The following is a 24,072-nucleotide window of genomic DNA, read 5'->3' as shown; positions in this document are numbered from 1 at the left end:
TTTTTTTTTTTAATCAAAGTCCGCATTCAACACTGTGTACACAAAAATGTTTGGACACTGCTGGCAAATAAATTTTCTTGATGTCAGTCCTTTGTTCGTCTGTAGTATTATGGGATACATAAAATGACAACTGGTTGAATTAGAATGTGAAAAGTAACAAGAACCACCTGTAGATATATATAGGTATACTTAGCCGTAGAGTGCTTCTAGTAGGTACTGGATCTTAATGATTGGTGTAGTGCTGTATGTCCATAGATGGTGAATGAGGGACATAGGTGTAGCTGTGTATGTATAACTGTTTGATAAAGTTCACTAGTGCATACACCGTTTCTTCCAGAGGTCTAGAACATTATTAAACCTCTAACTGTAGCTCATCAAAAAGACATGCAGGTATAATGCATACATATTGTCCAAATTCACCCATGCTTTTGCGCTAAAGGCAAATGTTGCAACTGAGATGCTCCGCCGTGGGTAGCGATTCTCTGACTTTCATACCAATATCTTAATTTTACATCAGTGTCACATCATAGTGGCATCCAAAGTTGCTTATAGTGTACTCTGTGCTTAAGTTGAGAATGCATGTCACCATGGAGCTGGTAGATAGTCGCAGCTTAAGCATAATGGCGCGTGGCGGCAAACTCGTATTAGTCCTCCATGTTTTGCCTTTTATACACAAGTTTGTGACAGTCGTACATCACTACTGCATACAATATTAATGTAAGAATAGGTTAGTGTGGACAACTCTGTGCGTGCAGTAAAGCGGGTCTGATAAATAGCTTAAGTGTGTATAGGGCCCCATACACTAGGACGATAATGTCCGATTTCATTCATTTCGGGCATTCGGGCCGATATATAGGTTGAAATCTGGCATTTTGGAAGTGTTTCCGATCCGATGCGCGTTCCCGTGCGCATCGGATCCTTCCGATTGATTGTGCTGCACATCCAATCATGTCTGACCCCGCAGGCGTATGTGTGTGTGTGTGTATGTATATGTGTGTATGTATATGTATATGTATATATATATATATATATATATATATATACATACACAAATCGCAATGCAAAGAGGCACTCCTGGACTTCCATTTGGATGTGTGTGTGTCCTGATGACGGGGGGCAGTTCCCCGAAACGTTGAATTAAATCACCGCATTTGGTTCACCTATTTGGAAGTCCAGGAGTGCCTCTTTGCATTGCGATTTGTATCTAGGGATCTGAGTGACCCAAAGGAGAGCACCTTGGCCAGGTATTCATAAGCTATCCAGGGAGTGCCGGCTGTTGGGATTTTTTTTATATATATATATATATATATATATATATTCTAAGATGATTAAAAAAAATGCACAAGACAATAGAGTAGTTGTGGTGGAAGGTGATATTAATGATGCATAGTATTTGCTCTAATGAAGCCGAAACTATAATGATATAAACACACAGTGTTACAGTACATCTAGACATTGCACGGAGAGATGACAGGGTTGCAATTTTTCCCTAGATTTGGCAAAACATCCTTCCAAGTCTACCACACTCCCATAAAGTATATAGCAGGAGAATAGGCATGAATGTAAATCTGTTTGTTAGGTTGGCATATTAGTGGCCATTTCTTGAGCCAATGGGGTATATATATATATTAAATAGTCTTTGTGGGCTATTCCCCAAACAATAAATACAAATACTCAAATACGTGCACAGTGAAAACAGGTATGGCAACTATAGTTACATATATACCACCTAGACCTCCAAATTGATTACTCTCCAGAAAATTTATATGTAACAAATCAGCGCTCTCTCTATTTACACGTCCACTTTAAAATATAGGAGAACACCCAATTGAAATTCAATTAAAATTTGTGCTCTTAACAAAGTCAGTAAATCAAATATGGTATAATCACCATTTCAATGTCCTTAATATATAATATTGAAATCAGTCAGTTGTAATGCACTTTAGGAATAATTTACTCGTGGGTATATTTACTAAAGTATGGGTTTTTAGAAGGAGATCCCATATCAACCATTCTGATTCTATCTATTATCTTCTAGAAGGTGCTAAAAAATGCTAAGTACAATCTGATTGGTTGCCATAGGCAACATCTTCATTTCTAAAAACCTGTACGTTGGTAATACACCTCCTAATTGTTGCATCACAAGTGTACAACAAAAGTAGCATTCCTCCTTCTTTCCTTGCTTGGTTTACTCTGAAAAAAATGTGTCTCCTTTTCCTTATGCAATAGCACTATTTATAGGAAAAAAATTTAAAAAACACAAGAAGAGTAGTGTAGAGACCTTTTTAAAAGGTTAAAACATTTAATAATGCATTGCACTTACAATACACAGATGATTTAACACATTATCACTTCCAGTGGCAAAGCAGGAACATGGGGATATTCACAGATGGTATACATTAAGAGCGAATTATCCTTAACGTGACTTTTCAACCGGTTTCCAATATTTATATACTGTATATTAAGGACACTGAAATGGTGATTGTTCCATATTTGATTTATTGACTTTGTGAAGGTCACCAATTTTAATTGTAATTCATTTGGGTGTTCTCCTATATTTTAAAGTAGACGATTAATAGAGAGAGTGCCGATTTGTTGCATATACATTTTCTGGTTAGTGGACTATCCCCCAAAGACCGATGCTTTCAGGTGTTACTTTTATGCTATGTACATATTATGCGATCCTATATGATACGATATCGTATAAGATATCGGATTGGATTGTGTGTACACACTACAAACGATGTCTAGAAATAAAGTCATCACTGGAGTTTAAAACCACACAATATCACCTCATCAAGACTGCATGCAGTCCGACATACGACGTTGCATGCGACCCGCGGGAGTGCGCAACGTACGTCGGATCATGCATACACATGCAATATCATTTAGGACTGAACAATATCGTTCACATTGTGAATGATATTGTATAGTGTTTACGCAGCATAAGGCGCTTCAGCATTTAATGTGGAAGGACTGCAGCAGATACCGCCAATACCTGCAAAGCCAACCCCATAGGTTTCTGTAGTGGCTGCTATGCTGTCAGACTTACATTCCGGAGCTTGGCCCTGCCCTCCATCTGAAGACTGTCTGCTACTAAAGTGGTTTTCAAACTGTTCTCAGCATTAAGTCATGGAGTGCCATGCCACAGTGCCTCAAAACAGCTCTCCCAACTCCTCGCTCCTTTCTTCATTCCCAGGGGAATAAGGGGTCCCAGGCTGCTGTTTTCCCTGGGACAGGCTGATCTTTATCAAAATGGCTGGGACAAGGTGGAAAAAAATCATTGCTTGGTCAACTAGCAGAGCATATGGTCCGTCCCACTGCCTTGAAGGACCTACCCCTGATCTTAGTAAGGTGGAGCTGACCCCAAGTGTGCTCTGGAGGTCATACTGCAGAAAATCTACACATGCCAAAGGGCTGGGGCAAGTTTCAATGGTGCGTCAGATTGTGGCATCTAAAGACGCAACAGGCTGTTTTACAGCGCCTATAGATGCTCAAAGTGGGCATTGCAGTCCATGCACAAATGTACAGCAGGACAGGGCTTCGTAGCAGCATTTGCATAAAGTCGCAGACTGGCAATCGTCAAAAGATGCAGCCGTGCCAACGTCTTCATTTATCTCTGAATCAGCCCCAATCAGCCAGCCATTGTTTTTCCAGCCCACAGGGATCAGAACATATACTGTGATTCCTGGTTTGCGTAGTGGTAGCATTACTGCCTCACAGCACTGATGTCTGGGGTTCTTACCAAGGCCATAACTGTGTGGAGTTTTTATGTTCTCCCAGCGTTTGCATGGGTATCTTCCCACACTCCAAAATCTTACAGATAGGGTAACTGGATTCTGCCCAAAAAAATTTTTACAAAGTGTTTTTGTTTTTTTCTTTGTGTGTTCACGTGGAAGGGACTATTCATTGTAAGTAGAGATGTGCGGGTTCGGATTTACCCGAATCTCAAAACGGCATCTTATTGGCTCTCGTATGTTATGTGTTTTGGATAGTCAATAAGAAAAATATGGATAAATCCGAACTCGTGTTAATTCTGGGGTTAAGAACCAAGTACATCCGAACCCGCACATCTCTAATTGTAAGCTCCACTGATGAGTGACTAAGTGTTCTCTGTAAAGTACTGAAGTATTTGTGTGTGATGATATATAAATACACGATACACATAGTCCCTGACCGAAATACTCAAAGCATCCCAAGGTATCCCTCTTGCGGACACAGGTACAGACAGTGAGCCCCACTGTGGCAGGGACTGTATTGGAGGATTAAATATTCTCTGTTCAGAGATGTGTGATATGATTGGTGCTATATAAATAGACAATAGTTTTAGTCGGGAAAACGGTCGTTAGGTCGACCACTATTGGTCGACATGCAGTAGGTCGACATGGTCTATAGGTCGACATGTGGTGGGTCGACATGAGTTTTTCACAATTTTCTTCATTTTATTTTCAACTTTTTCATACTTTATGATCCACATGGACTACAATTGGGAACGGTAACCTGTTCCGAGCGCAGCGAGGCACCTTTCCCGAAGCATGGCGAGCCATGCGAGGGGACACGGTGCACTAATTGTGGTTCCCGGTCACGCTACGGAGTAAAAACAACACAAAAGGGAAAAAAAACTCATGTCGACATTTTTCCACGTCGACCTAGCAACCCTGTCGACCTACTGCATGTCGACCTAATGACTGTCTACCTAAGTGTGGTTCCCCCAACAACCCATACCCATTTTAGTCTTGTTGCCTTCTCTTCTAAAAATGTAGCAACATTTATGGCCACAAGGTGGTGCACTTGTACCTTGTTGAGTTTGGCTTATGATGGGTTGTAACCTGACCAACAACTATAGGTTACAATATAGTAGTATCTGTAGTTACCAACTTCTGAATAATAAAAAAAAAAAGTCTACATCTTTCTTCCAATAAGACACATAGGGGTATATTTATTAACGTTACACTTTTATGATTTTTAAGTCACTAAAAATCAGTCTAAATTGATGTTGCGTTTCAGGGGCTGTAACACATTTTTACTAACACGCGTATTTGATAGTGATTTTGAATGTTAGTAAATGTGTGATTTGGCCCCTGGAATGTAGCTTGATTTAAAATCCATGGGGGAAAAAGTTTTTTTGCAAAAATTATAAAACTCGACCTTTTAGTAAATACGCCCCCTAGTGTTAAGCGTAAGGTTAGGTATACACTCCTATTGTTACTGTGCTCCTACTCCTTACTAATACAAGTAAGGGGGTATTGCACTACTATCAAGCCATATAGTATGACCTATTGTCCCCTCATAGACCTGTATCTGTGTCTTATAACCTTAATACATGCCCTTGTTTAAAGCACTGACATCCCATTGATGTTTCTGATTTCTTTGCAGTACATCCATTCAGCTGGAATAATCCATAGGGTAAGTAATTAAATATTTTAATAATTTACCTATACCTGTTACAGTGCTGTTTGATGGGATGATGAGCAATTGTGTGTGTGTGCCAATATTACTGTTGTGTTATTATGGTAAGAAATTCTGTGATTTTGTCCATTCATGTCTGTCTCTCTCTCTACCCAGTAGGGACATGTATTGTCTCTAATTGCCCTTTATTAATAATCTACCTTTAAGGGGGGTACTCACGGGAGAGATGTGTGCTGAGCGATCTTAACACAGACCGCTCAGCACACATCTCTCTCCCCGCTCAGCACAGCGCGATGTGCTGAGCGAGGGGGAAAGCCGACGGGGGGCCGCTCACTTCACACAACGGTGAAGTGAGCGACCCGCTAGATTGAGCCTGCATGCAAGCTCAATCTAGCACCGGCGATAGCGATCGCTATCGCTGGGGGGCATACACACTGCAGATCCGTGCTTAAAATCTAAGCAAGATTGCTTAGATTTTAAGCACAGATCTCTCCGTGTGTACCCCCCTTTAGGGTAACATAACCTAAAATAAACTGGATTTTATACCCTACCAAGTAATCTTTCTGCAAGCATTGTACTGCTTATTGTGGAGGGGAGCCATCTGAAGTGGCTGCGTTATTCAGTCTTAGTAGAGTTGTAATTTTGTGTTCTGTATTCAGACCAACTGGCGCATTTCTCCTGACATCCTTTCTTGCGGTGGGTTTCCACAGAGGTACAGCAGTACTATTGCTATAGTTATTTAAATAACCGTTTACAAGTTACAAGATAGTCTACATTCAGGTTGCAAGTGATTGTTCAGGGGATGTATGACTTCGCTTATACAACATGGCAGATTGCATCTAATTTAATACAGGTTGAGTATCCCTTATCCAAAATGCTTGGGACCAGAGGTATTTTGGATATCGGATTTTTCCGTATTTTGGAATAATTGCATTCAATAATGAGATATCATGGCGATGGGACCTAAGTCTAAGCAGAGAATGCATTTATGTTTCATATACACCTTATACACACAGCCTGAAGGTCATTTTAGCCAATATTTTTTATAACTTTGTGCATTAAACAAAGTGTGTGTACATTCACACAATTCATTTATGTTTCATATACACCTTATACACACAGCCTGAAGGTCATTTAATACAATATTTTTTAATAACTTTGTGTATTAAACAAAGTTTGTGTACATTGAGCCATCAAAAAACAAAGGTTTCACTATCTCACTCTCACTCAAAAAAGTCTGTATTTTGGAATATTCCGTATTTCGGAATATTTGGATATGGGATACTCAACCTGTAATTGCTATTTGGATGTATTGGTGGTTATTTTAAGATACACTGGTATTTGCAGGTCACATGCATGTATGCAAAACCGAAGTATGAATGATTCATTTGCAGAATTCTGACTTCTGTCGAGTAAGCTGCTATTGGCATTCTAAAGCTGAGCAGCCAGAATTGTTATAAATGTATTTATAACAATTTTTCGCTCAGATATAAGCCCCGTACCCACTGGGCGATAATACTAGATGATATGAATGTTAATGATCTTTATTGAAAGATCTATCGTTCATTGTGTATGGATAAACGATACGCGTGTCGTTCTCGTTCATCCATGATCTACCGAACATGCAGCTCAATATTAACTATTGTTGAGCTGCATGTTCAGGGAGTGCGGGGGATGATGTCACTGAAGGATATCGTTCTGTGTGTATGCGCTATACCACTGAACGATAAAGCGTTTATGGGGTTGAAGTCGTCCAGTGTGTACAGGGCTATAGTCTATAAACACATGTAACTTGTGAAGATAAATTGTATTTAAAAATAGCCCTTTGTAGCTGTTTGGTAGCAGACAGGCAGTTCTTAACCAGTACTATACTTGCAAATAGTGCATAAGCTTATTATTCCTTAGCTTTGAGATGGTGCATTGCCACATCTGTCTCTCTGGCGCATGTGTTTTTGTTTTAGAATTGTCATGATCAGTACTGTGTGTGTCCTCCTCTCTCCTATTCATGTTATCTATTTGCAGTGCTGGTGTTCAGGACTTTAGATTAATTAAGGTTGTAATGGGACCTGCTTGCTAACCCATTTGGGTGGATGATGGGTGTCGCAGGTATTCTCATTTTTGAATGGCTTCTATGAGTATCGATCACATCTGCTTGCACTGACGCAAAAAGGAAAAAATAAATTGTTTGCTGGTTGGATTGAGATTGGGGAATGGGACCTGGCAATACCCAAAGAGCTTGTCTAATATTCCTTTCTAAATACCCAATTGTGTATTGAAACACAAGCGGTAATGAAAATACATGAAAAGTCTCAAGAGAGAAATACTGTGAGCCTATCATATTTGTATTTCTTTTTGCATACTTCAAACAAATTAGAATTATGTCTCCAGTACTAATATCTATATTTTTACCTCAGGACCTAAAGCCTGGAAACCTTGCCGTGAATGAAGATTGTGAGCTAAAGGTATGGTAAAATGAATATATTGTGATTAATGCTGGCCATACATACATGTCGATGCCAGCAGTATGGTCTGCAAATGGCCACATTCCTGGAAAATAATCTGGTCAAAATAGTCACAAAAAACTTTGGTCAAGTTTGTAATTGGTGTGTAATACTTGACCACAGATGTCTCCTAACAGCCTGTATGTGCTGCCATGGTCTGATCACACAAGACAGCCCCAGTAATGGGGGAAGGAATCTGGTCGTCCAGTGCTTTGCTCACTCTGGCTACGTGTGTGTGTGTGTGTGTGTGTGTGTGTGTGTGTGTGTGTGTGTGTGTGTGTGTGTGTGTGACCAAAGTCCACTAAAATATTGTTTATTTTACGTCTGCTTGTCCTTTCCATCCCATCTGTATCCCATCTATGGTTTCCCAAAAGTCAGTCATACTTTTCCTAAAATAGTGGATCGCATGTAAATATTTTCATATCTACAGTATGCTACATGTACAATATATCCACTACTGGTAAGAACCCTGATTTCTACAGTACTATTTCTTTGGTAATTTCATGTAATATTACAATGTCAGATAGGAAACCATAATTGAAAAATGTATCCCGACTACCGGTATTGTAACCGCTTCCCTTTGATGGTACTTATACATGTCTGCAAAACAGTGGAATTGCTGTCCTGTGATTATCAGCTGAGATCATGTAATTTAATGTACTCTGTTGTTAAGTCTTGTATAATGTTACATTTGTTTGTGAAAAAATAATTTAACTGCGCTTTGATGCACTTGGGTTACAGTAACTCCATCAACATGATTAAATAGTAAGCAAAATCTAATGTAGCATTGCAACATGTATTTTAATTGGATAAAATAAACCCTATTCTAAAATGAAGTGATCTATTGTGAGCTACATTATGTTGGGTAGAAATATACAGTATGTTGGTATATAAGACAAAAGAGTTACATTTTGTAATGGATGTTTAATATGGGCCTTGGTGGTGGTGGGGGGGGGATTTTCCTTTTTCCAATGGAGGTAGGACAGATAAAGAAGCTTTGACTGCCTTGTAACATATTGCATGTCTAATGTGTTCCCATTATAGCCTTTTACTTTAATGTGACACTGTTCAGTTCTCCTTCCCACACATCACTGCTGGCTGCCATCCTGATAATTATCATCCACATATGTTCTCACAGATCCTGGATTTTGGACTGGCGAGGCATACAGACAGTGAAATGACAGGTTACGTGGTGACCAGATGGTACCGAGCCCCAGAAGTTATTCTCAATTGGATGCATTATACACAGACAGGTATGGAGGTTTGACTTGTTTCCAGTTAGAATAGTTGACTTATTGGTTGTGGTGTTCTTTTGAAATTTGCCTTTCTGTTCTTTACACAAAGGTTAGTACATACTGTAAATGCTGTTCTTCCTTTTAACCATTACAGGACATAAAACATGATCTGTGCTTGAGCTCGTGTTTTTCTGCATCTTGGATCACTCAGTCAGCTGTTATTATTTATTATTATGACCACACATAAATGAAATAGTTAATGCAACCCTTAAAAATCCTGTGTTTTCCACGTAAGAATATTATATAGAGGTCTTTAAAAATCTGCTCTAACATAGTGAACTCGTTGCTAAAATAGAAATTCATTTTAGAATTGCACTTCATTGTTATAGCTTTTACCCTTGCTTACCACAAGATTACTTCTTCAAGAATAAACTTTTACCAATAAACTTAGGGCGGTATCCAATTAGCCATGGTAAGGCAGGCAAAACCAAATCCCTTATAAGTATGCATTGTTTCTGTGATCACACACTTGGAAACACACAGGTGTGCGGCTTTTCGCGCATCCTATTTCTTTCCGTACATGTAATTTTTCGCACGGAAAACACGGGCTACAATTGGATATGCCAATAATGACCATTGGGCAAATATCATGAGCCCATTTTTTCCGTGCAAAAAATTACCGCGGCTAATAGGATACTCCCTTAATCTAAAAATATAGCAATAATAATAATCTGATAGTAAATTATTTGATCACCCTTAATTACTAGTGCTATTATCACTTTTAGATGTAAGATGAACCGACTAAGAACTCCTATTCCCGCACCAAGAACAATTGCATATATTTCCCAGTGCTCTACAGTTGTTATGATTAAATACTCCTATAACCATGTATAATAAAAATATTAATTTAACAAATGATCATGCACATATACATCCACATATATAATACAAAGCAAAATTTTTATGTCACTGAAAAAAGCATTGTGACTCTTATACATGCACACTTCCCAATTTTGATTCACTTTTATTTTATGCACATTGATTAAAAGGTAATAGTCTTTAACTTTCCACTGAATTTGGGTCCCTAAAATAAGTTATACTGTTGTTCACTAATACCCCCTTCAGACTGCATATAACGGGTCGCACCCGGGAGCCATACACTGGGGTGACCCCCCTCAGGCCTCTTTCACACAGGTGTCCCCAGCACAGCATATTGTCTGGTTGGTGACCTCAGCAGTGACGCGTGCGGAGGCGGCGATTAGAGATCAAATGATCTCCAATCACCGCCCGTCCATACAGTGCGAACAGGAAACTGGTCACATCAACCCATTCACACCGCACAGTGACCCGGGTTGAAGCCGTATTCAACCCTGGTCGATACCAGGGTTGAAATAGCGGGTCGCTCAACCAGGAATATATCCCTTGGGCCCTTTCAGACCACACAGCAACCTGGGTTACTGCGCGCTCATGTGCAATAACCATGGTTACAAGCTGGCAGTCTGAAAGGGGTATATGCAAACCTGCTTGTTTGAGATCGTATGTTTTGACCTGAAATGGTAGCACACCACCCCTTCCCCATCCAGGTCACTGGCGGCTGGTACATGCAGCTGAGCTGGGACTGCAGCTTGTAATTGGTATTCCCGCACAATCACACCATCCACCATCATTTTCAAAGTATATTACTAGTTCTGCATGCAGTGCAGCTCCACAAAATCCTCCATTAAACAGCTCCCACTCTAGGTAGTCCCTTTTTAAATATTTAATTATCCTGCGGTGTGGCTAATATTCATTTCAAAGGCATATTTGTTCTTCCTATTATTTATTTATTTAGTTGTTTTTTTGTTTATAATTACTCAGTCTTGCACATTTTGCGGGAAATTCAGTGCTCTTTTATTTTCCGAAAGCGCAAATCATGTCCATTTCCATTGCAAGTTTTGTTTCACACCCCATGGATGAGCGCAGAAAAACTTACAATGCTGGCCGATAAGCGTGCAGCCGGACATCGCAGCAGTGCCCTGCACCACATCGTGCTCATTTGAATTTCCTCCTTTGTAGTGATTTGCCTGAGACATCTACACATTTCTGAAAGACGTGCCTCTCTGGATTTATTGTTCCTTTGGAACAAACTATTGAATAAAATCCTGTTGAAGTGCTGTAAAACACAACTTAACAGTTGAATAAGGCGATGTACAGTTTAAGAAAAGTATCTAATGCCATATAGAAATTAAGTTTTTTTAGACAGTTAACAGTGATCGCGCTTAGCCCAAAAAAAAGTGGGTCCCAGGGACCCCTCTCTTTTAAAAAATTGGGGTCCTACCGGTCTTTTCTGGGTCCCATCTGAATGAAGGTTCTTATTAATCTTAATCTTGTTTGGACACTACAAATGTGTTGCAAAGTGGAGGGATGTGGGGTGACAATGCTGCTGGGCTGTGTAACATGCAGGACACCCTGCACCAAAGGTGTAACTAGACATTTTCGTGCCCTTAGGCAGAAAGTGAATTGGTGTTCCACCGCCCAGATCGCAAAACATAGGGGCGTGGCTTTATAGGGAAGGGGCGTGACCACATAATAGTGCCAATTCACATTACACCACACAGTAGTGCCGTTTATACACATTGCACCAGGTAGAATCTTCTATGCACACTGCACCAGGTAGAACCTCCTATACACACACTACGCCAAGTAGAACCTCCTATACACACTGCGCCAGGTAGAACCTCCTATACACACTGCGCCAGATAGAGCACGTTATACATATTGCGCCAGATAGAGCACGTTATACACTTTGCTCCTGGTACAGCACATTATACACTTTGCGCCAGGTTGAGCACGTTATTATAAACATTGCGCCAGGTAGAGCACGTTATTATACACATTGCGCCAGGTAGAGCACGTTATTATACACAATGCGCCAGGTAGAGCACGTTATACACATTGCGCCCGGTACAGCACGTTATACACTTTGCTCCAGGTACAGCATGTTATACTGTACACTTTGCTCCAGGTACAGCACGTTATACACTTTGCTCCAGGTACAGCACGTTATACACTTTGCTCCAGGTACAGCACGTTATACACTTTGCTCCAGGTACAGCACGTTATACACTTTGCTCCAGGTAGAGCACGTTACACACTTTGCGCCTGGTACAGCACGTTATATACAATGTGCCTGGTACAGCACGTTATACACAATGCGCCAGGTAGAGCACGTTATTATACACAATGCTCCAGGTAGAGCACGTTATTATACACATTGCGCCAGGTAGAGCATGTTATACACATTGCGCCCGGTACAGTACGTTATACACTTTGCTCCAGGTACAGCACGTCATACACATTGCTCCAGGTACAGCACGTTATACACTTTGCTCCAGGTACAGCACGTTACACACTTTGCTCCAGGTACAGCACGTTACACACTTTGCGCCTGGTACAGCACGTTATACACAATGTGCCCGGTGCAGCACGTTATACACAATGCGCCAGGTAGAGCACATTATTATACACAATGCACCAGGTAGAGCACATTATTATACACAATGCACCAGGTAGAGCACGTTATTATACACATTGCGCCAGGTAGAGCATGTTATACACATTGCGCCCGGTAGAGCACGTTATACACAATGCACCATGTAGAGCACGTTATTATACACAATGCACCAGGTAGATCACGTTATTATACTGCACCAGATACAGCACTGAGGCACACTGCACCAGGCACAGCACTGAGGCACACTGCACCAGGCACAGCACTGAGGCACACTGCACCAGGCACAGCACTGAGGCACACTGCACCAGGCACAGCACTGAGGCACACTGCACCAGGCACAGCACTGAGGCACACTGCAGTAACCACTTGTGACCTCCAGCACCCAACCCCCCCGTCACATGAAACCTTCAGCAAGACCGTTCAGCAATGACCACATGCAGCCTACTGCAGCCCGGGAACACATGCCGCTGAGGAGGAGGGAGGCAGATACGGAGCTCTACTCACAGTCGCAGAGGAGGTGCCTGGTCGCTTGGTGCTGGCTGCGGAGCATGCAGCGGGGAGGAGGTGGAGTCGGATGAGCGGGGCCAGTCTGTCAGCGCTGCCACACATTCATGTGCTGGCGGCGGGGCCCGGGTCAGCGTGGAGGAGGGGAGCAGGATTCAAAGCGGGCGGACTGTCGGGAGACACTGCAGGCTGTGATTGGCTGGAGACTACAGGAGGTGATTGGCTAAGGAAACAGCCAGTCACCTCCTGCGTTCCGCTGACCTGCTGGCGCGATCGATGCAAAGTTGCAAACACACATCCAGATGAGCGCGTCCTGTGGGACCCGCTCATCTTCTAAATGTGAGTCCCGGGCGGCCGTTTCTGGGTAAAATGCACGCCATAGCGCGTATTTGCGATCACTGGTTAACGTAGCACTAAATGCACAGGGCATTGTACACGCAATGAGAAGCAGTTAATAAGTGTTCATGTAAGCGTTTCCATGTGCGTTTGATTTATTGCAGACTGAATGCACATGTAAGGTCATCATAAACAATTACATAAATGCAATGCTGTCTATGACTTTATACTTTCATTATGACGGTGGATAAAAAAAAAACATTTTTCCGGCAGGGTCCACAGGTTATCCACAGGATAACATTGGGATATGATGGAGCGACAACGGATTGGCACCAAACGATCACAAGCTTTCCGGCCTCCCAGGATGCAACGGGCTCGTCCATATAATCCCGCCCACCGACTCAGTCAAATCAGTTTTTTGTTTGGTGCGGCAGGAGCCGGACCATGGTCACAGGGCTGCTGTTTTTGGCAGCCCTAAGCTTTATTAATTTATTTTTATAGTCTTACTATGTTTTCTGAGTGACCTTTCCTGACAGCGTCTTACACGCATATTGGAAAGAGTCGCTCCAACAACTCTCCGCCGGGTCGCAACAACGCTTACCCAAGGTACATGTGCTGTCTCGACGGGCGTCTGTGTCGGATATACTAGCAGGTCCAGCAGACATTACCAGGCTGTGGCCGGAGCATGGGGAGAAGGTAAGGCATCGGTTCCACTTAGAAGGGGAATACGGACACAGCCGCACTGTTTGGGAGGAGACTACCAAACAGTAGCTGGCGCGCCGCCACCACGGGTGCTCCAGCGCTAGGCTTTAGGGATCATAAGGCGCCAGGATTAGTTTGAGGCTGCGATCCCTAGGGTTGATGTCAGCAGTGGGGAGTCAGACGCTCTCCTGGTCGCCCCTCCCCCCAGTTCATGACCAGTTTCCGTGCGTCTCCCGCCATGAACTGATTGCCTCACTTCCGTCTCAGACGCTACCACAAGGGGACTCGGTCGCAGCATAGGCAGCTGCGTCTGTATACACTAAGGTTTACCGCTAAGAGACTGGGTCGCAGACATGAGCGTCTGCATGCACTAGCATTCACTGAGCGTCTGTGTCCACTAAAAAGTTACCGGAGCGGCAGTGTACACTAGTAGCGTCTGGATCCACTCAACGTTTGCTAACGTATTGATCTATACTGGAAGTGGGGTGAGTCTCCCTGTATCCCACTCTACGGAGTAAGGGTTATACAGCACTAAATTTCTATCTACTTTTTGTCAGTACGAATAGTTAACTTTAGTGCCTATTGCATATGAGTTTGTGTACATTACTGTGGTTTTCTTCGCAATGTGTCTGAATACGTTAAATAACTGTATAGAACAGAATGCAGTAGATGTGCTTCTACATACTTGAAATGTGTTCGTAGTTGATAATATGCTGATATGACAAATATATATGACTAATATATAACGTGACTGACTGCTAGTGTGATTGCTGACTTTATATATGTTTGTCAGTGTTTTCTTCTGAGCCTCAATGCTGGTGCTTGGGTTGGGGTCAGATTGATATCACTTTTATACATGTAAAGTGATTACAGTCACAGATTGTATAGTATACTGTGAAATGCTGATTGTTTATCATGTCTAAGAGCGGCAAAGGTGACAAGGTTACGTTAACAGTAACACCAACACTCATAACATGTTTATCCTGCAAGGTGGGGTTATCAACTCAAACTCTGACACACGTTGGGTTATGTGCAAATTGTTTTGCGTTTCAGCAGATTGCAAGGCAGATCCCTGTTCAACGACAAATAGATCCACCTTGGGCTGTGTTTGCACAAACCTTATCCAATATAGCTGACAGGTTGGTCCCTGCAGCTTCAACCTCAGGAATAGGGTACACTATTAACCCATACATGCAGCTCCCATCTTATGGTATAGTCCCAACAGCTTCTACAAGTCAACAAGCTGATAAAACAAGGGTAAATATATAATCAAATTTACAAGCTACACAGGATGATAAAACGGATGATGATCGCTCTATATACTCTACTTCACCATATGAAGAACAATTGGAAGGTTTCAGCTCAGAGGATATAGCTGAGTTAATTGGAGCAATGAAGGCTATTCTGTCTCTAGAGTATTCAGCTGAGCCAATAATAAAAACTAAAGCACCTGTGTTTAAACGTCCCAAAACAGTTAGGGTTGAATTTCCAGGGTCAGAGGAACTGACGGAAATTACGGAGGAACCTTGGGCTTCGCCTAATAGGAAATATAGAATTGAAAAAAAAAATGGGATTCTTACTACCCTTTTCTAGCTGGGGACTGTTTAAAAAGAGAAGTACCCCCTAAGGTAGATACGCACGTCATTTGATTGGTGCGAAAATCTATTTTACCTTTGCCATCTACGTCATTAAATGATGTCACAGACAGAAGAGTTGATGGTTTTTTGAAAAACATTTTCTCTGTCAGGGGCAGTCATAAGGCCGGCTATGGCCTCAGCCTGGATGGCAAAAGCGGTAGTTGAACGGGCTGAAGAACTGGAAAATGGGCTCTCAGCACCAACTAGGGAGCAGGCGTCCCATATAGCCCATATGAAACAGGCTGCACTATTCTTAGAAGAAGCAGCAACGGATATGGGTACGATTGCTTCTAATGCATCAGCCTTAACGGTAGCTGCTCGCAGAGCAATTTGGCTACGTACATGGATAGCTGATTCAGAATCCAAGAAGGTTCTGGAAGCTTTGCCTTTTGTTGGGAATATTCTTTTTGGGAAGGAACTGACAGATATTTTGGAGTCAGAAGCTGAATCCAAGAAGGTCAGGTTTTTCTGCCAGTTATAACCCTAAGCCTACGGGTTCGGGATTTTGGCCATTTCGATGGCTAGGTAAAACTAAAGGTAAAAATGAATCAAAGCAAACCCAGTACAATAAGTCTGGTAAAGCAAAGAAGCAATGGGCCACCAGAGGGCCAGCTTCCAAACTAGAACAGAAACCATCAGCCTGATGGTGCGGGCCTCCACCTGGGGGACTCTAAGGTAAGGGACCATCTTCTTCAGTTTGCACACATATGGCAGCAGTCGACAACAGACGCTTGGGTGCAAGAAGTGGTATCTCTGGGTTATGTTTTCCCTTTCAAAAAGCCTCCTCAAAAGTTTTTTTGCACCAGCCCATCTCCTATAGAGCCGAAGGCCAGAGCCCTGCAAGAAGCAGTTCAGAAATTGCTTTAGTCTGGGGTAATCATTCCAGTACCCCCGGCACAACGGGGACAGGGGTTTTACTCCAACCTATTTTTAGTCCAGAAGCCAAATGGGTCATTTCGGCCCATTCTCAATTTCAAAATGTTAAACATATACATTTGGGTTCCACATGGAGACATTACGTTCCATAGTGTTGGCCATGGAACCAGGGGATTACATGGTATCTCTGGATATACAGGATGCTTACCTGCATGTGCCGATAGCATTGTCCCATCAGTGTTACCTCAGGTTCGCTATCCTCCAACAACATTTTCAATTCCAGGCATTACCCTTTGGGTTAGCCACAGCCCCCAGAGTATTTACCAAGATCATGGTGGTTATGGCAGCTTATCTCCGCAAGTAGGGGATAAGGATTTTCCCATACCTCGACAATATTTTAATCCTGGCACAATCCCAGGAATTGCTCTTGAGTCATCTCCAACAGACAATAACTTGTCTACAGAAACACGGATGGCTCATAAATTGGGCAAAGTCGTCTCTGATTCCGTCACAACGGATGATTCACTTGGGGGCTATATTGGATTCAAGTCTGCAGAAAATATTTATACCTATGGAAAAGATATCCAAGGTTCAGTTAGTGACTCAGGAATTGTTGCACAGTCAAACAATATCAATTCACGCAGCAATGCGAGTGATGGGGTTGATGGTGTCAACATTCGACATGGTGGAATATGCACAATTCCACTTCAAGACCTCTGCAGCATCTGATTCTGGCCAGATGGAATGGATTACATCAGACAATAAAGAAACAAATGATGGTACTTCCAGTAAGGGTAAAAAGGTCATTAGCCTGGTGGCTACAGACATCCCATCTAGACAAGGGGAGACACTTTTGAATATCAGATTGGGAAATCCTGACAACGGATGCCAGTCTTCAGGGCTGGGGAGCAGTGTCTGAAAGATTGTGGTTCCAGAGACCATGGACCACAGAAGAAAGTCGCTTGCCAATAAACCTGTTAGAAATTCAGGCCATATACATGGCACTGATTCAAAGGACACTCTGCAAGGAAAACCAGTCCAGATCTGCTCGGACAATGCAACGTCAGTAGCGTACCTCAACCATCAGGGAGGAACTCGCAGCCAAAGAGCAATGAAGGAGGTAAGTCACATACTAAAGTGGGAAGAACTCCATCTTCCAGCATTGTCTGCAGTGTTCGTTCCAGGAGTCCTAAACTGGGAAGCAGACTTTCTCAGTCGACACACCATTTGAGCAACCAAATGGACTCTACACCCGGAAGTATTTCAGACTCTAGTAGACAAATAGGGGTTGCCAGAGATAGATCTCATGGCTTCCTGTCTGAACAACAAAGTTCCGGCATACGGGTCAAAAACAAAGGACCCCGGAGCGATCCTTGTGGATGCACTGTCAGTGAAATGGGACTTTCATCTGGCATATCTGTTTCCCCCGATCACCCTGTTACCCAGGGTGGTGAGGAAAATAAAGCAAGCAAAGGGTGCCGTGATTCTAATAGCTCCGGCTTGGCCCAGAAGGCATTGATACATAGATCTACAGAGGATGTCGATGGATGCTCCCATTCTGCTCCCTCAATGTCCATATCTACTAATGCAGGGTCCTTGTTACCACAGGCACCTGGATCGGCTGTCTTTGACGGCGTGGCTGTTGAAACCCCTATCCTGAAGTCAAGAGATTTTTCACAACAGGTAATTCAAACTATGCTCAGAGCAAGGAAACCCTCCTCAGCTCGCATTTATCACCGAATATGGCAAGCCTATATTCATTGGTGTAGTGAAAGAAGTATGGATCCAAAATCTTTCAGAGTATCCAGAATCTTAGATTTCCTTCAGGCAGGAATGGATAAGGGCTTGAAGGTGGCTTCCTTGAGAGTTCAAGTTTCAGCATTGACTGTATGGTTTCAAAAGAATATTGCCACTTAACAGGATGTGCGTACTTTTTTCCAGGGAATGCTGCACATTCAACCACCTTTTATTCCTCCTGCAGTACCTTGGGATTTAAGTCTGGTTCTCCAAGCCCTTCAAGGGGCTCTGTTTGAACCACTTAAGAAAGTGGATCTTAAATGGTTGACCGCTAAAGTACTCTTTCTACTGACTATGGCATCAGCTAGAAGAGTGTCAGATTTAGGAGCGCTGTCATGTATATCTCCTTTTCTGATTTTTTTATCCAGATAAAGCAGTTCTCAGAACTAAGTCTGGTTATCTTCCAAAGGTGGTCTCGAAGTTTCACCTTAACGAAGAAATTGTAGTCCCGGCTTTTCAGGTATCGGGACTTTCTTCAGGAGAAGCGTCGCTGGACGTAGTCTGTGCATTAAGAATCTAAGTAGATCGTACCAGTGCCATCAGAAAGACAGATTCTCTCTTCCTTCTCTACGGATTTCACAAGAGGGGATGGCCTGCTACTAAACAGACGCTAGCAAGATGGCTTCGAATGACTATTTCAGAAGCGTATTCTCGAGCTGATCTCCCTGTTCCGGCTAATGTCTCTGCTCACTCTACACGTAAGGTAGGTCCTTCATGGGCAGCACAACATGGTGCTTCAGCAGAACAGGTATGTAAGGCAGCCACATGGTCTTCCATTAACACATTCATTAGACATTATGCCTTGGATACTTTTGCCTCTCCTAACGCTGAATTCGTGCGAAAGGTTCTCCTGTCTAATCAGGAGCGTCCCCAACACTAAAAATTGCTTTGGGAAGTCCCACTGTTATCCTGTGGATAACCTGTGGACCCTGCCGGAGAAATATACGTTATGGTAAGAACTTACCGTTGATAGCGGTATTTCTCCTATGTCCACAGGTTTCCACAGGGATCCCACCCTGACGCACCTGATTTGAGAATCTTTATACTCCCTAACCTCTTCCCTCTTGCGTGGAAGGGTGTGCATGTGTGTTCTTCTCGCCTGAATAGGGTTCTACATAATGCTTCTGCCTAAATGCTTTGGAAACAACTGATTTGACTGAGTCAGTGGGCAGGATTATATGGACGAGCCCTTTGCATCGTGGGAGGCCAGAAAGCTTGTGATCGTTTGGTGCCAATCCGCTGTCGCTCCATCATATCCCAATGTTATCCTGTGGAAACCTGTGGACATAGGAGAAATACCGTTATCAACGGTAAGTTCTTACCATAACGTATATTTCGGACTCCAGTGTATACATAGCCTGAGTGAGAATATGGCAACATACTGTATAACAAAATGCATGTAAACTTGTCCGGATCTTAGAAGTTCTCATCATTCTGTGATTGTGTTAGATTTGTTTCACACTGAGGTTCTGAAAGAGATGAAAAAGTAAACCTTACACCCTAAACACAGTGTGATGCTATTAATGTGGATTTTCCTATAAAAAGAATTTTTTAACATGACTAATGTTTTATAAATAATATATTGTCCCTTTCATTATTTGGCACTAATACATTTTAATACAAAGTTCCAAAACCATCTGTAAAGCATTTTTTTTGTTTTCTTTTTTGACACCCAATATAAAAATGCATATTAACATTTACAAGCATTTACCATTTAAAATAACTTGAAAAATGTAAGACATTTTAAATAACTTAATTAGCCGCTTACGGGCAATTTTCTTTTGTACGATGGAAACATATTTGTTCTGATACTCTTGACTTGTTCATGTAAAACAATGATGCTTTTGACGCGACTGACTGTGCACTAACATAGTAATTAATGTGCCTCTACCTAAATTGTCTATTTCAAAGTACAGTTTTCTGTTGGCGTAAATAACATTTGCTGAATAGAATGTGTCATATATATCTAAAGACAATATGAGGGTAGAGTGTCATAATAATTTAAAGCGTAGTCAGAAATATATTTTAATAAATAAGGTGGGCATGCTTAAACGTTATATGAGCAGATCAAGTGACTATAGATATGGGCTGTTTTGAGCATTATATAGATAAAATGTGCCTAGGCCAATTATATAACATTTAAAACATAAACAACAGGTGGCCTGCCTCCTAAAAGCAATATTCAGTTGTTTAATGTGAGTTTCTGTATAAATATGCATCAGAGTGAGGATTCTTGGTACCCGCAGTGAGTTACACAATATGTTTATTGCTGCAGTTACCTTGTTCTATGCACTCGGCACAACTTATGCATCTGCTACGTTATTATCTCTAGAATACAAAGAAACACAATAACACTATCGCTGAGGAACAGGCATACAAATACTTCTAATTTCACTCCCACAGCAAGAGGTTTTATTTTATAAAAATGCAGCAAAACTGTGCTTTATCTTGTGTGCAGAAATAAGTAGCATGAAATCAGAGCTTCATGTTGCGTATACAGAAATCGACAGGATAGAGAACACAATAGTAAAGTAATTTACTGTTAAAGATGTGATGTTTTAAATTTTTTGGGATGCCATGTTTCATATTTGTCACCAAAAACTTTACAAGTTCTTGAAAACAGAAATGTCCCTGCCACATACCATGACTTCAGTCTGTAAAATGCACCTAGTGCTGCTTTTCCGCCAAGCAAATGCAGTACCACTTTATCACATATAGGATCCAATTTGTCAAGCCTTGGAGAGTGACAAATAGCACGGTGATAAAGTACCAGCCAATCAGCTCCTAACTGTAATGTTACAGGCTGGGTTTGAAAAATGACAGACAGGAGCTGATTGGCTGGGACTTTATCTCCGTCGGATTTATCTCCTTCCAAGGCTTAGTAAATAGACCCCTTAGGAGCTTACTGGTTGGTACTTTATTAGGGTGGTCTTCAGTATGCCGGCGGTCGGGCTCCCGGCGCTCAGTATACCGGCGCCGGGAGCCCGACAGCCGGCATACCGACACTTATTCTCCCTCGTGGGGGTCCACGACCCCCCTGGAGGGAGAATAAAATAGTGTGGCGCGCGTAGCCACCGTGCCCGTAGCGTGGCGAGCGCAGCGCGCCCGCAAGGGGCTCATTTGCGCTCGCCACACTGTTGGTAAGCCGGCGGTCGGGGTCCCGGCGCCGGTATGCTGGTCGCCGGGAGCCCGGCCGCCGGCATATCGTAGTGAACCCCTTTTTCTCTGACGTCCTAGTGGATGCTGGGGACTCCGTAAGGACCATGGGGAATAGACGGCTCCGCAGGAGACTGGGCACATCTAAGAAATATTTAGGACTATCTGGTGTGCACTGGCTCCTCCCCCTATGACCCTCCTCCAAGCCTCAGTTAGATTTCTGTGCCCGGCTGAGCTGGATGCACACTAGGGGCTCTCCTGAGCTCCTAGAAGAAAGTATAGTTTAGGTTTTTTATTTTCAGTGAGACCTGCTGGCAACAGGCTCACTGCAACGAGGGACTAAGGGGAGAAGAAGCGAACCTACCTAAGTGGTGGTAGCTTGGGCTTCTTAGGCTACTGGACACCATTAGCTCCAGAGGGATCGAACACAGGACCCGACCTCGTCGTCCGTTCCCGGAGCCGCGCCGCCGTCCCCCTTACAGAGCCAGAAACAAGAAGGTGGTCCGGAAAATCGGCGGCTGAAGACTTCTGTCTTCTCCAAGGTAGCGCACAGCACTGCAGCTGTGCGCCATTGCTCCTCATGCACACCACACACTGCGGTCACTGATGGGTGCAGGGCGCTGGGGGGGGGCGCCCTGAGCAGCAATAATAACACCTTGGCTGGCAAAACTAACACCATATATAGCCCCAGAGGCTATATAGGTGTATATTAACCCCTGCCAGAAACGATAAAATAGCGGGAGAAAGCCCGCCGAAAAAGGGGCGGAGCCAACTCCCTCAGCACACTGGCGCCATTATTCCCTCACAGCTTCGCTGGAAGGAAGCTCCCTGGCTCTCCCCTGCAGTCCTGCACTACAGAAAGGGTAAAAAAGAGAGGGGGGGGCACAATTTAGGCGCAGTATATATATATTATAGGCAGCTATAGGGGAAAACACTCTGTATAGTGATATCCCTGTGTTATATAGCGCCCTGGTGTGTGCTGGCATACTCTCCCTCTGTCTCCCCAAAGGGCTTTGTGGGGTCCTGTCCTCTGTAAGAGCATTCCCTGTGTGTCTGCTGTGTGTCGGTACTGCTGTGTCGACATGTATGATGAGGATAATGATGTGGAGGCGGAGCAAATGCCTGTGAATGTGATGTCACCCCCTGCGGGGTCGACACCAGTGTGGATGGACTTATGGAAGGAATTACGTGACAGTGTCAGCTCCTTACATAAAAGGTTTGACGACATAGGACAGCCGGCTACTCAGCTTGTGCCTGTCCAAGCGTCTCAAATGTCATCAGGGGCTATAAAACGCCCGCTACCTCAGATGACAGATACAGATGTCGACACGGATACCGACTCCAGTGTCGACGATGATGAGACGAGTGTACCCTCCAATAGATCCACCCGTTATATGATTGAGGCTATGAAAAATGTACTACACATTTCTGATGATACCCCAGGTACCACAAAAAAGGGTATTATGTTTGGTGAGAAAAAACTACCAGTAGTTTGTCCTGCATCTGACGAATTAAATGAGGTGTGTCAGGAAGCGTGGACTTCCCCAGATAAGAAATTGATCATTTCTAAACGGTTAATGGCTGCGTACCCTTTCCCACCAGAGGATAGGTCACGCTGGGAAACACCCCCTAGGGTAGATAAAGCATTGACACGCTTATCAAAGAAGGTGGCACTACCGTCTCCGGATACGGCCGCCCTAAAAGAACCTGCTGATAGAAAGCTGGAAAGTACCCTAAAAGCTATATACACACACACTGGCATTATATTGAGACCCGCTATTGCATCAGCTTGGATGTGCAGTGCTGCTGCTGCTGCGTGGTCAGACTCCCTGTCGGAAAACATTGATACCATGGATAGGGACAATATTTTGCTAACGATTGACCATATAAAAGACGCGGTCTTATACATGCGTGATGCACAGAGGGATATTTGCCGGCTGGCATCAAAAATAAGCGCTATGTCCATTGCCGCCAGACGGGGGATATGGACTAGGCAATGGTCAGGTGATGCCGACTCCAAGCGGCACATGGAAGTTTTACCCTATAAAGGGGTGGAACTTTTTGGGGAAGGTCTTTCAGACCTCGTTTCCACAGCTACTGCTGGGAAATCGACTTTTTTGCCACAGGCTACCCCACAGCAAAAGAAAGCACCGTATTATCAGGTACAGTCCTTTCGGCCCCAGAAAAATAAGCGGGCTAGAGGCTCATCCTTTCTGCCGAGGGGCAGAGGAAGGGAGAAAAAGCTGCGGCACACAGCTAGTTCCCAGGAGCAGAAGTCCTCCCCTGCGTCCGGTAAGTCCACAGCATGACGCTGGGGCTGCTCAGGCGGAATCGGGAACGGTGGGGGCACGTCTCAGGTTTTTCAGCACATAGTGGGCTCTCTCACAAGTGGATCCCTGGGTCCTTCAAGTAGTATCTCAGGGGTA

The 24,072-nt window shown here is 43.2% G+C and overlaps 1 protein-coding gene across 1 annotated transcript in view; it reads left to right on the top strand.

The window, feature by feature from the left end:
- MAPK12 (mitogen-activated protein kinase 12) overlaps positions 1 to 24,072 on the top strand; it is a 249,362-nt gene that overhangs the window by 163,771 nt on the left and 61,519 nt on the right. Inside the window, exons 5-7 of the mRNA XM_063927154.1 lie at positions 5,377 to 5,406; positions 7,824 to 7,871; positions 9,049 to 9,163. Coding sequence (XP_063783224.1) covers positions 5,377 to 5,406; positions 7,824 to 7,871; positions 9,049 to 9,163 — 193 coding nt within the window. The remainder of the gene's footprint in view (positions 1 to 5,376; positions 5,407 to 7,823; positions 7,872 to 9,048; positions 9,164 to 24,072) is intronic.

The sequence above is a fragment of the Pseudophryne corroboree genome, chromosome 6 (genome assembly GCF_028390025.1).
Source record: "Pseudophryne corroboree isolate aPseCor3 chromosome 6, aPseCor3.hap2, whole genome shotgun sequence".
NCBI classification, from domain to species: Eukaryota; Metazoa; Chordata; class Amphibia; order Anura; family Myobatrachidae; genus Pseudophryne; species Pseudophryne corroboree.
Note: the sequence above shows the minus strand (reverse complement) of the source record. Positions and strands in the feature narration are given on the sequence as shown.